General features: G+C 42.1%; 1 protein-coding gene across 1 annotated transcript in view; it reads left to right on the top strand.

Moving 5' to 3' along the window:
• The window catches only part of LOC115103918 (nidogen-1-like), an 81,143-nt gene that overhangs the window by 44,789 nt on the left and 18,487 nt on the right, over positions 1 to 17,867 (top strand). The window contains exons 12-14 of the mRNA XM_029624977.2: positions 13,364 to 13,492; positions 16,105 to 16,341; positions 16,790 to 16,962. Coding sequence (XP_029480837.1) covers positions 13,364 to 13,492; positions 16,105 to 16,341; positions 16,790 to 16,962 — 539 coding nt within the window. The remainder of the gene's footprint in view (positions 1 to 13,363; positions 13,493 to 16,104; positions 16,342 to 16,789; positions 16,963 to 17,867) is intronic.

Consider the following 17,867-nt stretch of genomic DNA (forward strand, 5'->3'; position numbering starts at 1 on the left):
AAACCGAATTAGTTTCTCGTCATCTCTCCTCTTTCCTTCAGGCTTCTTCTTCTTATTTTGGACTTAATATGGCGGTTGGCAACCAACTTCACAGTATTACTACAACCTTCCGGAGTGTGGACCTCAATTAATCTTTCAATCACCCATGTGGGTATACAGTATGCTCCTAGAATCCTATCAGGAGATGGGAGAGGCCAACTTGCAGCGTGATGATCGTCACAAATAGAACTTCTATTGTAGCGCATGGCCACACAGACGCTCGCTGACACCCGCGGGCAGTGTGGGTGTAATGGTTGAATAACATGCATATGTACATTTATTTTGCAACGCACGCGACGTGTCTTGTCTGGTCAGCATGTTAGGGGTTAAGGAAAATAAGATTTTGAATGGGACTGAATTGTGTGTCCCCACAAGGTTAGTTGTACAAATGTGTGTGCAGTGTGTGCGTGCTGTGTGTGTGTGTGTGTGTGTGCATCCGTGTGCATGGTGTTCTCTGAGGTTGAAGCACTTTTTAAAATCTTTACTAATGAAATGACTTAAATGATCTGAACTCACTCACAGCAACAATATTTATTTGTCATCAGGTGATATGTCTAGACCTTTTTTACATGTTTTATTTATTTGTGATAATTCTTTTAGGGGGTAAATAGTATTGCAGATTGTAGCTTCCGTCAACGTTATTGTCTGCTTCATTTCCAATCCCCCATATATTTTTTTTGTAAATATATGTACAGTTGAAGTCGGAAGTTTACATACACCTTAGCCAAATACATTTAAACTCAGTTTTTCACAATTCCTGACATTTAATCCGAGTAAAAATTCCCTGTTTTAGGTCAGTTAGGAACACCATTTTATTTTAAGAATGTGAAATGTCAGAATAATAGTTGAAATAATTATTTCTTTCAGCTTTTATTTCTTTCATCACATTCCCAGTGGGTCCGAAGTTTACATACACTCAATTAGTATTTGGTAGCATTGCCATTAAATTGTTTAACATGGGTGAAATGTTTCGGGTACCCTTCCACAAGCTTCCCAGAATAAGTTGGGTGAATTTTTACCTATTCCTCCTGACAGGGCTGGTGTAACTGAGTGAGGTTTGTCGACCTCCTTGCTCGCACAAGCTTTTTCACTTCTACCCACACATCTTCTATGGGATTGAGGTCAGGGCTTTGTGATGGCCACTCCAATACCTTGACTTTGTTGTCCTTAAGCCATTTTGCCACAACTTTGGAAGTATGCTTGGGGTCATTGTCCATTTGAAAACCCATTTGTGACCAAGCTTTAACTTCCTAACTAATGTCTTGAGATGTTGCTTCAATATATCCACATATTTTTCCTCCTCATGATGTCAGCTATTTTGTGAAATGCACCAGTCTCTCCTGCAGCAAAGCACCCCCACAACATGATGCTGCCACCCCCGTGCTTCACGGTTGGGATGGTGTTCTTCGGCTTGCAAGCCTCCCCCTCTTTCCTCCAAACATAACGATGGTCATTATGGCCAACAGTTATTTTTTTGTTTCATCAGACCAGAGGACATTTCTCCAAAAAGTATGATCTTTGTCCCCATGTGCAGATGCAAACCATAGTCTGGCTTTTTTATGGCGGTTTTGGAGCAGTGGCTTCTTCCTTGCTGAGCGGCCTTTCAGGTTATGTCGATATAGTACTCCTTTTTACTGTGGATATAGATACTTTTGTACCTGTTTCCTCCAGCATCTTCACAAGTTCCTTTGCTGTTGTTCTGGGATTGATTTGCACTTTTCGCACCAAAGTACGTTCATCTCTAGGAGACATTGTTTCCTTCCTGAGCGGTATGACGGCTGCGTGGTCCCATGGAACGTGGTACCGTCAGGCATTTGGAAATTGCTCTCAAGGATGAACCAGACTTGTGGAGGTCTACAGTTTTTTCTGAGGTCTTGGCTGATTTCTTTTGATTTTCCCATGATGTCAAGCAAAGAGGCACTGAGTTTGAAGGTAGGCCTTGAAATACATCCACAGATACACCTCCAACTGACACAAATTATGTCAATTAGCTCAAATGATGTCAATTAGCTTTCAGAAGCTTCTAAAGCTATGACTTCATTTTTGGGAATTTTCCAAGCTGTTTAAAGTCAACTTAGTGTATGTAAACTTCTGACCCACTGGAATTGTGATACAGTGAATTATAAGTGAAATAATCTGTCTGTAAACAATTGTTGGAAAAATGACTTGTGTCATGCATAAAGTAGTCCTAACCGTCCTAACCGACTTGCCAAACTATAGTTTGTTAACAAGAAATGTGTGGAGTGGTTGAAAAACGAGTTTTCATGACTCCAACCTAAGTGTATTGAAACTTCCAACTTCAACTGTATTTATACACATACATATAAATATACATATATATACCCATACATATACATACATACATATACAGTACCATGCATGGTTTTTCTTTATTTTTTCTATCTTCTATATTGTAGAATAATAGTGAAGACATCAGAAATATGAAATAACACATATGGAATCGTGTAGTAACCAAAAAAGTGTTAAACAAATCAAAATACATTTTATATTTAAGATTCTTCAAAGTAGCCACCTTTTGCCTTGATGACAGTTTTGCACACTTTTGACATTCTCTCAACTAGCTTCATGAGATTGTCACCTGAAATGCATTTCAATTAACAGGTGTGCTTTGTTAAAAGTTAAATTTCTTTCCTTCTTAATGCGTTTGAGCCAATCAATTGTGTTGTGACAAGGTCGGGTTGGTATTCAGAAGATAGCCCTATTTGGTAAAAGACCAAGTTCATATTATGAAATAAATAAGCAAAGAGGAATGACAGCCCATCATTACTTTAAGACATGAAGGTTAGTCAATCAGGACCGCCACAGGAAAGGAAGACTCAGAGTTACCTATGCTGCAGGGGATACGTTACCAGCCTAAGAAATTGCATCCCAAATAAACTCTTCACAGAGTTCAAGTAACAGACACATCTCAACATCAACTGTTAAGAGGTGACTGCGTAAATCAGGCCTTCATGGTCGAATTGCTATAAAGAAACCACTACCATAGGTCACCAATAAGAAGAAGAAACCACTAGACCGGTGGAAATCTGTAAGTCCAAATTTGGAATATTTGGTTCCAACCGCTTTGTCTAGGTGAGTAGGTGAACGGATGATCTCCACATGTGTGGTTCTCACCATGAAGCATGGAGGAGGAGGTGTGATGGTGTGGGGGTGCTTTGCTGGTAACAATGTTGGTGATGTATTTAGAATTCAAGGCACACATAACCAACATGGCTACCACAGCATTCTGTAGCAAAGCTGGTTGAGAGAATGCCAAGAGTGTGCAAAGATGTCATCAAGGCAAAGGGTGGCTGCTTTGAAGAATCTCAAATATATAATATATTGTAACGGAATTCCTCTTCTTCAGAGGAGGAGTAGCAAGGATCAGACCAATGTGCAGAGTGGTAAGTGTCCATAATGATATATTTAATAAATCAACAGAACACTGAACAAAATAACAAAAGTACAAACAAACAATCGAAACAGTCCCGTATGGTGAAAACACCAACACAGGATACAACCACCCACAAAACACAATAGAAAACAGGCTACCTATGTATGGTTCTCAATCAGGGACAACGATTGACAGCTGCCTCTGATTGAGAACCATACCAGGCCAAACACAGAAATACCAAATCATAGAAAGAAGAACATAGACAACCCACCCAACTCACGCCCTGACCATACTAAAACAAAGACATAACAAAAGAACTAGGGTCAGAACGTGACATATATTGTCACATATACTCCCTCTCCGGCACTTGAGGTCGCCACGCTATTCTTGTTTCTTGTTTTGTTCTAAGTATTATTTCTTATTAAATTCACTCCCTGAACTTGCGTACACGTTACAGAATAGCGTCTCACCAAAGGGAAGTATTGTTTGTATTTTGTTAGTGTAGGTCACGTCGGGTCCGGGTGCCGCTACCGGAGCAACCGGGGATGCCTCAGCTGGCTCTTCAGGCTTCCATGTCTCAGCCGGCTCGTCAGGTTTACAAGACTCGGTTTCCCCAGCAACTGTCCGTTGCCGAGTCTACCGAGAATGCCTCAGCCAGCTCGTCAGGCTCCAATGCCTCAGCTGGCGCCACAGGCTCCCAAAACTTGGTTTGCTCAGCAGGCTCCTATGCCTCAGCTGGCTCGTCAGGCTCCCATGCCTCAGCCAACTCGTCAGGCTCACATGCCTCAGCCTGCTCGACAAGCCTCAGCCGGCTCGACAGGCTCCCATGCCTCAGGCAGCTCGACAGATTCCCGCATATCAGCAGAAGCGATCGGCTGGTCCCCAGGATTATCCCTCTGGTCGGCATCCTGCGACTGGAGCCGCGCGTCAGGGAGGGGGTACTGTCACGTATACTCCCTCTCCGGCACTTGAGGTCACCAGGCTGCTCATTATTAAGCACACCTCTCACCATCGTTATGCGCATAAGTGCCTCATCAGATTAACTTGGACTGCCTGATTACCTTCCGTATATATGTCATTCCCTTTGGTTCTTTCCCTAGGCGTTATTGTTTCTGTTCGTGTTTCTTGTTTTGTTCTATGTATTATTTATTATTAAATTCACTCCCTGTACTTGCTTCCTGACTCTGTGTACACGTTACATATATTTTGATTTGTTTAACACTTTTTTGGTTACTACATGATTCCATATGTGTTATTTTACGTCTTGTAGATGTAGAAAATAGTACAAATAAAGAAAAACTCTTGAATGAGTATGTGTCCAAACTTTTGACTGGTACTGTATACATATAAACTCAGCAAAAAAAGTAACGTCCTCTCACTGTCTACTGCGTTTATTTTCTGCATGTGTAAATATTTGTATGAACATTCAACAACTCAGACATAAACTGAACAAGTTCCACAGACATGTTACTAAAAGAAATTGAATAATGTGTCCTGAATAAGCGCATCTCCTCCTCATGGACTGCACCAGATTTGCCAGTTCTTGCTGTGAGATGTTACCACACTCTTTCACCAAGGCACCTGCAAGTTCCTGGACATTTCTGGGGGGAATGGCCCTAGCCCTCACCCTCTGATCCAACAGGTCCCAGACATGCTCAATGGGATTGAGATTCGGGCTCTTCACTGGCCATGGCAGAACACTGACAATCCTGTCTTGCAGGAAATCACGCACAGAACAAGCAGTATGGCTGGTGGCATTGTCATGCTGGAGGGTCATGGCAGGATGAGCCTGCAGGAAGGGTACCACATGAGGGAGGAGGATGTCTTCCCTGTAATTGACAGCATTGAGATTGCCTGCAATGACAACAAGCTCAGTCCAATGATGCTGAGACACACCGCCCCAGACCATGACGGACCATCCACCTCCAAATCGATCCCGCTTCAGAGTACAGGCCTCGGTGTAACGCTAATTCAGTCCAGCCTCTCAGCCTATTGCGGACAGTCTGAGCACTGATAGAGTGTGCGTTCCTGGTGTAACTCGGGTAGTTGTTGTTGCCATCCTGTACCTGTCCCGCAGGTGTGATGTTCAGATGTACCGATCCTGTGCAAGTGCTGTTACACGTGGTCTGCCACTGCGAGGACGATCAGCTGTCCGTCCTGTCTCCCTGTAGCGCTGTCTTAGGCATCTCACAGTACGGATATTGTAATTTATTACCCTCGCCACATCTGTAGTCCTCATGCCTCCTTGCAGCATGTCTAAGGCACGTTCAGGTGTAGAAGCACGGTGGCTAGGCGTCTTTCTTTTGGTGTTTTTCAGTCAGTAGAAAGGCCTCTTTAGTGTCCTAAGTTTTCATAACTGTGACCTTAATTGCCTACCGTCTGTAAGCTGTTCCACAGGTGCATGTTCATTAATTGTTTATGGTTCATTGAACAAGCATGGGAAACAGTGTTTAGAACACTATGTCAGTGTTCTGGCACAACCAGAAGAGGACTGGCCACCCCTCATAGCCTGGTTTCTACCTAGGTTCTGGCCTTTCTCGGGAGTAATTCCTAGCCACCGTGCTTCTACACCTGCATTGCTTGCTGTTTGGGGTTTTATGCTGGGTTTCTGTACAGCACATTGTGACATCAGCTGATGAAAGGAGGGCTTTCTAAATACATTTGATTGATTGATTTTTAAAAAATGAATTAGCTTTGAAAGTCACGGTCCTGAAAGGGACGTTTCTTTTTTTGCTGTGTTTAGTACCCTTATCATAATTTGGTTGTAATCCAGAGGTTAGAAAAAGTATCTAGATCCTCTATGAGGCTGTGGAGTGATCCAAATTGTGGATTTAAAAGAAACCATGAATCATCAGCATACAATGACACCTTTGCTTTTAAGCCCTGGATTTCTAATCCCTTGATATTATTGTTGGATCTGATTTTAACAGCTAACATTTCAATGGCAATAATAAATAGTTATGTCGATAGTAGACAACCTTGTTTTATTCCTCTTGACAGTTTAAAACTTTCTGAGAAGTAGCCATTATTTACTATTTTACAGCTGGGGTTACTATACATAACCTTAATCCTGTTTTATAAGAGATTCTCCAAAATTTAAATATTTTAGGCATTTATATATAAACTCCAATCGTACTTTATCAAATGCTTTTTCAAAGTCAGCTATGAATACCAGGCCTGGTTTCCCAGATATTTCATAGTGTTCTATTGTTTCCAGTACTTGTCTTACATTATCTCCAATGTATCGACCATGTAAAAAAAAACTTTCTGATTAGGATTAATTATAATCCAACAATACCTTTTTTAATTCTATGCGCTATGCATTTTGGCCCAAAATTTGCTTCACAACACTGAAGTGTAAGAGGCCTCCAATTTTTTAAATGGACTGGATCTTTATATCTACCACTTGGATCCTGTTTCAGTAATAATTAATCAGACCTTCTTGTTTAGTGTCTGATAATCTACCATTTATATAGGAGTGGTTAAAACATGCTAAAAACAGTCCTCTGAGTATATCAAAAAAGGTTTGGTATACCTCCACTTGAATGCCATCCAACCCTGGAGTTTTCCCGGACTAAAACACTTGAATTGAATCAAGAAGTTCTTCCTCTGTAATTTGGCCTTCACGTGAGTTTTTCTGTACAGCTGTTAATTTTACATCATATATATTTTTTAAATCATACAATTAACTTTGGTTAGTAGTGATGTAGGAGACTGAAACTAAAACATATGCTTAAAGTACTTTACTTCCTCTTTCAAAATATTGTTTGGCAAGTTGTGGGTGACTCGGTCATTTGTAACAAGTTTCAGTAACTTATTTTTGGTAGCATTTCTATGTTGAAGATTAAAAAATAATTTGGTGAATTTTCCCCATATTCCATCCAGTTCGCTTTATTTTTTAAATAATATATTACACTTGATCTTTCTTGAATAAGTTCCTCCATTTATTTTTGTTTTTCCCAATAACTTATTATGAGCCTCCATGGTACAGTTTTTATTGCTATCTATCTGTACTGTTAGTCCTTCCATTTCCTTTGTTAATATGGACTCTTTTGACCTACATTTATTTTGTTTTAGAGATGAGTACTGAATTGCATGGCCTCTATAGGCACATTTAAAAGTGTGCCACACGATAAGGGAATTAGCTGTACCTCCAGTTGAAGTCCGAGGGTTTACATACATTTAGGTTGGAGTCATTAAAACTCATTTTTCAACCACTCCACACATTTCTTGTTAACAAACTATAGCTTTGGCAAGTCTGTTAGGACATCTACATTGTGCATGGCACAAGTCATTTTTCCAACAATTGTTTCCAGACAGGTTATTTCACTTATAATTCACTGTATCAGAATTCCTGTGGTTCAGAAGTTTAAATGCACTAAGTTGACAGTGCCATTAAACAGCTTGGAAAATTCCAGAAAATAATGTCATGGCTTTAGAAGCTTCTGATAGGCTAATTGACATAATTTGAGTCAATTGGAGGTGTACCTGTGGATGTATTTCAAGTTCTACCTTGAAACCCAGTGCCTCTTTGCTTGATATCATGTGAAAATCTAAAGAAATCAGCCAAGACCTCAAAACAATTGTAGACCTTCACAAGTCTGGTTCGTCCTTGGGAGCAGTTTCCAAACACCTGAAGGTACCACATTCATCTGTACAAACAATAGTACGCAAGTATTAGGAAGGAGACGCGTTCTGTCTCCTAGAGATGAACGTACTTTGGTGCAAAAAAGTGCAAATCAATCCCAGAACAACAGCAAAGGACCTTGTGAAGATGCTGGAGGAAACAGGTGCAAAAGTATCTATCCACAGTAAAACGAGTCCTATATCGACATAACCTGAAAGGCAAGGAAGAAGCCACTGCTCCAAAACTGCCATAAAAAAGCCAGACTACGGTTTGCAACTGCACATGGGGACAAAGATCGTACTTTTTGGAGAATTGTCCTCTGGTCTAATGAAACAGAAATAGAACTGTTTGGCCATAATGACCATCATTATGTTTGGAGGAAAAAGGGGGATGCTTGCAGGCCGAAGAACACCATCCCAACCGTGAAGCATGGGGGTGGCAGCATCATGTTGTGGGGGTGTTTTGCTGCAGGAGGGACTGGCGCATTTCACAAAATAGATGGCAACATGAGGAAGGAAAATTATGTGGATATATTGAAGAAACATCTCAAGACATCAGTCAGGAAGTTAAAGCTTTCTCGCAAATGGGTCTTCCAAATGGACAATGACCCCAAGCATACTTCCAAAGTTGTGGCAAAATGGCTTAGGGACAACAAAGTCTAGGTATTGGAGTGGCCATCACAAAGCCCTGACCTCAATCCTATAGAAATGTGTGGGCTGAACTGAAAAAGCTTGTGTGAGCAAGGAGGCCTTACAAACCTGACTCAGTTAAACCAGCTCTGTCAGGAGGAATGGGCCAAGATTCACCCAACTTATTGTGGGAAGCTTGTGGAAGGCTACCCGAAACATTTGACCCAAGTTAAACAATTTAAAGGCAACGCTACCAAATACTAATTGAGTGTATGTAAACTTTATTCATTGTTCTGTCCTAGTTAAAAACAAGTTATCATCCAATAGGGTTTGATCAAATTTCCAATATTCAATATCCACATGTAAATTCTGTAAGTAATATACAGTATAAGCCAATTATTTGATGGTCCGACCGCATTCTGTCCCCTAACAACACATTTTAAACGTTTGGTGCCAGAGAGAATGACATACGAATGTAGTCAAGACGACTAGCTTCATTGAGCCTCCGCCATGTATATATCACTAAGTCAGGATATTTAAGCCTCCATATATCCACGAGTTCCAATATTTCCATGACATTTGTGATTTCCTTATGTGCATGCAGGTGATAGTTTGTAGTGGGATTTCCTTTACGGTCCATAGAGGTATTTAAAACCGTATTATTATCTCTCGCCATAATAATAGTCTCATTTTGCTGATAGAGTTGGTAAATCATTATATATATTTTCAAAGAAGCGTGGATCATCAATATTTGGACCGTATAGGTTAATGAGCCATATCTGTTTATGGTCAAATAACATATTTAAAATCATCCATCTATCTGTTTGGACAATTTACATATTCGGATTCAAATTACTGTAAATTAATTTCATCACCCCTTTTGAATTACTTTGCCCATGGGAGAAATACATTTCACCCCCCCAGTCCTTTTTCCACACAACTTCATCTGAAATTGTTGAATGAGTTTCCTGTAAACAATATACACTGCTCAAAAAAATAAAGGGAACACTAAAATAACACATCCTAGATCTGAATGAATGAAATATTCTTATTAAATACTTTTTTCTTTACATAGTTGAATGTGCTGACAACAAAATCACACAAAAATTATCAATGGAAATCAAATGTATCAACCCATGGAGGTCTGGATTTGGAGTCACACTCAAAATTAAAGTGGAAAACCACACTACAGGCTGATCCAACTTTGATGTAATGTCCTTAAAACAAGTCAAAATGAGGCTCAGTAGTGTGTGTGGCATCCACGTGCCTGTATGACCTCCCTACAACGCCTGGGCATGCTCCTGATGAGGTGGCGGATGGTCTCCTGAGGGATCTCCTCCCAGACCTAGACTAAAGCATCTGTCAACTCCTGGACAGTCTGTGATGCAATTGGTGGATGGAGCGAGACATTTTATTTTACCTTTACCCAGGCAAGTCAGTTAAGAACAAATTCTTATTTTCAATGACAGCCTAGGAACAGTGGGTTAACTGCCTGTTCGGGGGCAGAACGACAGATTTGTACCTTGTCAGCTCAGGGGTTTGAACTTGCAACCTTCCAGTTGCTAGTCCAATGCTCTAACCACTAGGCTACCCTGCCGCCCCATGATGTCCCAGATGTGCTCAATTGGATTCAGGTCTGGGGAATGGGCGGGCCAGTCCATAGCATCAATGCCTTCCTCTTGCAGGAACTGCTGACACACTCCAGCCACATGAGGTCTAGCATTGAACACAGGGCCAACCGCACCAGCATATGGTCTCACAAGGGTTCTGAGGATCTCATCTCGGTACCTAATGGCAGTCAGGCTACCTCTGGCGAGCACATGGAGGGCTGTGCGGCCCCCCAAAGAAATGCCACCCCACACCATGACTGACCCACCACCAAACCGGTCATGCTGGAGGATGTTGCAGGCAGCAGAACGTTCTCCATGGCGTCTCCAGACTCTGTCACGTCTGTCACGTGCTCAGTGTGAACCTGCTTTCATCTGTGATGAGCACAGGGTGCCAGTGGCGAATTTGACAATCTTGGTGTTCTCTGGCAAATGCCAAACGTCCTGCACAGTGTTGGGCTGTAAGCACAACCCCCACCTGTGGACGTCGGGCCCTCATACCACCCTCATGGAGTCTGTTTCTGACCGTTTGAGCAGACACATGCACATTTGTGGCCTGCTGTGGAGGTCATTTTGCAGGGCTCTGGCAGTGCTCCTCCTGCTCCTCCTTGCACAAAGGCGGAGGTAGCAGTCCTGCTGCTGGGTTGTTGCCCTCCTACAGCCTCCTCCACGTCTCCTGATGTACTGGCCTGTCTCCTGGTAGCGCATCCATGCTCTGGACACTACGCTGACAGACACAGCAAACCTTCTTGCCACAGCTCGCATTGATGTTCCATCCTGGATGAGCTGCACTACCTGAGCTACTTGTGTGGGTTGTAGACTCCGTCTCATGCTACCACTAGAGTGAAAGCACCGCCAGCATTCAAAAGTGACCAAAACATCAGCCAGGAAGCATAGGAACTGAGAAGTGGCCTGGTCACCACCTGCAGAACCACTCCTTTATTGGGGGTGTCTTGCTAAATGCCTATAATTTGTACCTGTTGTCTATTCCATTTGCACAACAGCATGTGAAATTTATTGTCAATCAGTGTTGCTTCTGAGTGGACAGTTTGATTAAACAGAAGTGTGATTGACTTGGAGTTACATTGTGTTGTTTAAGTGTTCCCTTTATTTTTTTGAGCAGTGTATATTTTATTCCTTCTCTTTTAGCCAGGTAAATACTGATGATATTTTCCCATTATCTACTAAGCCATTACAATTATAGCTGGCTATACGTTTTTCACCATTTACCATAGTGAGATACAAGTTTCAAATCTATTTATCATATGTTTGTAAACTCACCATTGAAAAGTAACATGATGATTGAGTGTCCATATAGCTATACCATGATATTTGCATTGCTAATAAGTAAACCTCCAATTGTTCCCCACTATTCCCACCCGCTAAAACCCCTCCCCATCCCAAGGTGGGTTGTCATCTCAATGATCGGCAGACCACCCCTGGATCCCATCCAGGGGGTCATCCTTGGAAAAGAGCACATAGTGCCACCCACAGAACAGAAACAGATCAACCGCCAAAAGCATTTCCATTGCCCTCACCTCAATTTGCATTATATATTGCTATTGAAATATATATATATATATAAAATCCAGCGTATCTTAATTTCCATAATTAACAAATAACATGCGTAATAATGTAGGCAGTTCATGCAAAGGATTGTTACCTATAACCAGGATTGTTACCTATAACCAGGATTGCCATTACAAAAATTTCATTTTTGGGAAGCAATTATTATTTTAGCAATCCATTATTGTGATTAATCTTATAGTGTCCCTTACATCATTACCCCCTAGCAACATGGGGACACGCACACACACACACGCACACACACTCACTCACTAAACCCCTTTCCCCCACAAACAACCATAAGCTCAGATGCTCAACAGTTGTTCCTTCCCTGATCCCAACTCAAGAAAGGACATGATTTACGAACGCATATACAGTTGCGTCTGTTTGAGAAGGCATGCAAAATTGAGCAAAAAGGGGAGATTTGATTAACCATTGTCAAGTCCTAGGTGATGGAGATCAGATACACCCCCTTCCCCTGAAACACACACACGGTGGTCCACCGTTGTGACCATTTCCCCAAGCATCTCTGTGCAGTCAAACCTTTGATGATTTTGTGCTACCAGGGCCACAATAATATGTCCCTTCTCTGATTGTCTGAGTATGACCCCCCTCCCCATTGGCTACTTCAGATATGTCTAGACTTGCCTTTGTAGAACTTGTCTAGTTTACTAGGCCGTATTCGAATAGTGTATTTTACTGTCCAACATGAAAAATAAAGCTGTCTTTTGCTTTTCTCAGAACCCCCCCAGACACCACAGAAACACACAAACCCTTCAGCTTTAAAAAAAAAAAACAGACCATGTCTTCTCTCTAAACTCTCCACTGGGTCTCTCTAGATTGAACCCTCTGAGTCCTTCTCGTTGTAATGCACCCACACGGAGGCCCCTGCGAGAGGAAATGTGTGCACCTGGACAGGAAATGCAAACACAACCCGGCCCTACAGCTGGGGAGCTCGTTGGTCATGCGTTTTATTCATCCATCCATCCATCCATCCCTGTATTTCTTATTTTCCCTCGTCCAACGTGACTTGGCCCGCCACCAAACGAAAGCTGTAGGAATTTCCATATGTCCTTGTAGAATTTGGAGAACTCCTTTTTCATTGGTTGGCCTCAGAGATAATCTTCAGAGGTCGGGGTAGTGAGCTGGGTGTGTTACATCCAAGTTGTAGCCAAAGAATGGTCTCTTTGTCCCTATCGAACGCTAAACTTCACAATGTGTTTTTATCATCGAAATAATGATGTTTCTTTCCCTATATAACACAGGATGTGACATGTCATGAATGTATGTTTCCGATTTAGATACTTTTTAAAGGCGTAGTGCAATACCAATACATATGAATGTGTATTTTTTTGTATATTTCCATTGCAGGATGTCATATTCACATTCCTATTGACTGTATATTTCAGCTATATATTTTAAATATGTTGATACTTTATTTTCAGTTGAACTTAGCATCTGTGTCCCTATTGTTTCTCATTGACTGTTGTTTCACACACAGACATTGACGAGTGTGAGCAAGGTCGCTGTCACCGGGACGCCGTCTGTTATAACTCTCAGGGCTCCTTCACCTGTCAGTGCCACCCCGGTTTCCATGGTGACGGCTTCCAGTGTACTCCTGGCTCCCCGGGTAGGTAACCCCTGTGCTTTTTGGTGTAAATAAATCACATTTTCAAACCCCAAGTTGTATAACAGGAGTTCTTCTTCATTTGGAACCAAACAGAAGTTTGATCCCTGGTCAAGTCATACCAACAACTCTAAAAATGGGTGAATCTGCAGTTCAAAACAATAACAAAGTTGACACCCGGCCAGTGTTTTGGTAAATAGCTCAGGGATGGGACTGGAGAAATGTAACCATTCTCAAATGTATAGATGGAGCTATTGGATGCAAGAACTGACCTTCCATGACATCAAAATGATAGTTTTACCTATGTTTTAAAGATATACATTGTTTGTTTACAATTACAATGTAAACAATCATTGGAGTAAAATAAGCTTATATCTTGGGTTCTGATAGGGTACGGCAGTTGAAATAAGTTCATGAGACATTTACAAGTTATGATGTGCAGATTGGCCCTTTAAGGAAATGGACAGGGTGTGTACATTAAGCTGCCTCATGCTGCAGAAACAGGATATAGGCTCCTACCCTATGGGCCATTTTGTCTCAGACAAGGCTACTGATTACTTATAAGTAAAACAGCAGCCAGAGGCAGTGTAGTCTAAAATGTGCAAGGGAAGGCAAGATGCATGCATTCAGAAGGAACCTCTAAATGATATGGCTATGTCCCGGAAGTATGTCAATACTGTACATTCAATGGGTATAGTTTGAGCTCTGATCAGCCATCTTCTTCCCCTCAAAATCTTAGGATTCGCATTAGTTATACTTCTTCTGTCTTAGTGCCAACAGTTGGAACATGTGAAGCTCCTAACTGTATAGTTTGGTTTAGAGGGAGAGGGAGGGGGAGAGTCCAGACGGCGGAACGAGACAGATTTGTCATCAAAGGAAAGCATAACATACCAGAGACAAACTGTTTATATTGAAGGTCAACACAAGCCATAGTGGACTTAACAGTATATACAGTGCATTTTTACTTAATGGAGGTCTGTTCGCTAAGTTAGTGTTGTGTCATCGCCTGGTACCAATAGAAAGTTATTTAATCATGGAATGCTCCCAGCATGGTAGAACGTGGAGGCGAAGGCCGGAACAGAGTGTACTTCCATAAGACTGATGTAGGACTCTATGAGACTGCGTGCTAAAATATGGAACTGTTAAGGGGAGGGAGGATGGATGAAGGGTGTGTGTGTATGCGTTTGCTTCGGGATTCTGAAACTCACTCTGAACTGAGTATCTGTTGGTTTCTGGTGTGCCTTGACCACATGTCCCCCTCTTCCCTCACCCCTTTGAATGACATTTAAAGGTTGACATTTGACACTGTGCAGCCTTCCTGTGCGGGGATGGGTATAACAACACACAGATGTTACGTAGGGAGGATACAGGAATGGAAAGGGAGGTTGGTGTTGATACAATCACGGTTGGTGTTGATAGATAACATACAATCCCCACCGAGAAAGACCAACATAGCTACTCATTCTCCATGCAATTAGGGCCAAAGGCCTGGAACATGTCACATGGATGTGCTGGAATAGAGCCACACTCCTGAATACAGACTCCTGGGTTGCGTCCCTAATAGCCTATATATTGCACTACTTTTGGCCAGGGTCAATAGTCCAATTTAGTTGAACATAAAGATAAAGATGCCCTGGAGTTACAACCAGGAATTTAAACATTTAATAAACAACAACAACTGAAGTAATAGGAAAAAGTATCACTTGCCCCTACTGACTTAACAACCAATACATTTTCTTTTTGATTCAACTCACCACTGTATGTTTGGGAATTTAGGGTATATGTATTCAAGTGTTCCATTATTTTTCTATAGGCTGCAGCTTTCATGTCACGTACCTTGGGTTGTTTGCGAGTTGGCATCTTTCTCAGCTGTTGCCTCTTTGTTCAAGTCCAATCCAGGTGTCAACTGCATGTATGTACTCCACCACGCTAATTATAGCCTTTTCTCCTCTGCCTCCACAGTTTTGTCATATTTTGTACAACCCGTCTGAAAAGGGGGCATCATTTTGTCCTCCTTTGTCTGAACTTGTACTTGTAGTATACACTGTAGCATCTGGACCCTGTGAGAGTTGTCCTGGTTGTCTTCCTCGCATCTCGACAGTTGACGACCATCTGACAAAGACTGCGTTGATCTTTGCCTCCTCAGAGACAACCGTTCCCATCGTTGACTAGTTGTCTTTTTTTGGTGGCTTTTGTTGATTGCTGCGGCCAGACCTTGTGCAAAGCGCAGATTGTATGTTGCGGCTGTTTGAGATTGTTATGACTAGTCTGTGGTTAACCGGACAGATACCCTGGGAATAAGTCTTTCAGCGCGACACTATATTCCAGATGTCACCGTGTCCCCTATGTCTGATTTACGTGACTGCAAAAATGATTCTACATTTAAATCATATGCTCATCGGCTCTCTCCTTATTCCATGTTATCCACATTAAACTGCCATGTGCCATGTCACAGTAAGGAGATTATATTCAAACCAAAGCTATACAGCGCTTTAAAAAGAAAGAGCAATTTCTTAGAAACCTTTCTAAAAGACATGTAGGATCATTTTTATTTTCTTAATTTCCTCTATTTATTGTATTACTTCTCTCATGTCATCTGTCTGTTTTTATTCCAGAGCACGACAAGACGCAGTGCGAGCGAGACAGAGAAAGCATCCAGGTCTCCTCCAACACAGGCTCGTTTTCCTTCTTCCACCCACGCCCTGCCGTCAGTCAGTACGTTCCTACCTGCGACCAGCATGGTGCCTACGAGCCCACCCAGTGCCACGGTAGCATTGGGCAGTGCTGGTGTGTGGACGGCAATGGTCAGGAGATCCCCAACACTAGAACTGGCCCCGGCCAAAGACCTTTGTGTGAGTGACTGCCTCAAAAGACGGAGGGGGCGATTGGTCATCCTTGGCTTGTACCTTTAATATTCATATTCAACATATTCATGCACTCATAGCACTCATGTCTATTCAATTACACTCAACATTTGCACCCGCATGCTAAATAAAAATACATTAGGAACCCACTGGGCACATACTAGTTGAATTAACATTGTTTCCACGTCATTTCAACAAAAAAGTTATATGTGATGACATTAAATCAATGTGAAAAACTGATTGGATTTGCAAAAAGTAATCAAAGTAAAGTAACTTTGAACCTAATTTCAATGGCATGGTTGAACGTTTTGTTGATTTCACATTTAATTTAGGTTAGTTGAAAACTCAATCATATGCAAATCAAAACTAGACGTTGATAGGACGTCTGTGCCCAGTGGGAAATGACAATGTAACTTCAGTTGTCCTTCCTTGACAGGTATTGACCGGGGAGTTATTCCTCCCCCGATCGGACCCACCACCAGGCCGGATGTCTCTCCTGTGGCCCCAGGGACCCACCTGCTCTTTGCCCAGAGCGGGAAGATCGAGCAAATCCCCCTGGACGGATACAGCATGAACAAAGGGGAGGCCAAAGCCCTGCTGCACCTGCCTGTGAGGCTCCACATTGACGCACCTCAACTCACCTCACATTATCTCGGTCAGACAGCCAGTCAGTTTGTTAGTCAGTCATTCAGTCAAGCACTGCACATCACTTGCTACAAGCACTGTGGGAAGTTACTTATTGACTCACAAACTTGAACTCACTCACTCACTCTCTTCTCGAGTGAGTGATTCACTCTGTCAGTAACTCACTCCTCTGTAAGCCCTGGCCTACCACGCCTTGTCAAGATGGCCGCTCACCAGATGGCCAGAGCTGTCTTCTAAGACCCCCAGTCTTAGGTTGAATGAAAAGAGGTTTCATTCAACGCATGTCAGATGTTTCCTTTAGCCGGACTGAGAGTGCGTTGATGGGTGTCGTGGGTCCACGTACCCACTCTCTGGAATGTCCCAAATGCAACTTGAACAATCTCCTGATTGTGTGAGTCGGCCATCCATACTCGTCCTCAGGCTTTTCTTCTTTCTTCTCACTAGCGTGGAATGGTCTGGCAGAGCTGAGGGATTCCCCATAAATGCTTCAATTGTTTGGCTAACCGCATTCTGCCATTTTGAAATGTAATGTAACATTGTGTATTTCTTATGTCATTTGGTTGAACCCCATCTGAAATGAGTGGGGTGAGATATTAACACTATTAAAGTAATTCCTGTTCTGCTTGCAACATAAATTTGACAATCTTGATAAAAAAACATTTATAACATTACTGCAATGTTCTCTTGGTGTAAACAGGGGCTCCATTGAGTGTGTGTGTGACATCCTATATTCTGACGCTAGAATGGTTTCCAATTAGCAGTTAAGAAGGGAAAACACAAGGAATTCTTTTTTTTTGTACCAGGCCAGCTACACACTACTATGGTGCAAAGTGTATTGGATAATTGGTCTATTCAATGTGTCAATGTGT

The sequence above is a fragment of the Oncorhynchus nerka genome, linkage group LG21, assembly GCF_034236695.1.
Source record: "Oncorhynchus nerka isolate Pitt River linkage group LG21, Oner_Uvic_2.0, whole genome shotgun sequence".
Taxonomy (NCBI): Eukaryota; Metazoa; Chordata; class Actinopteri; order Salmoniformes; family Salmonidae; genus Oncorhynchus; species Oncorhynchus nerka.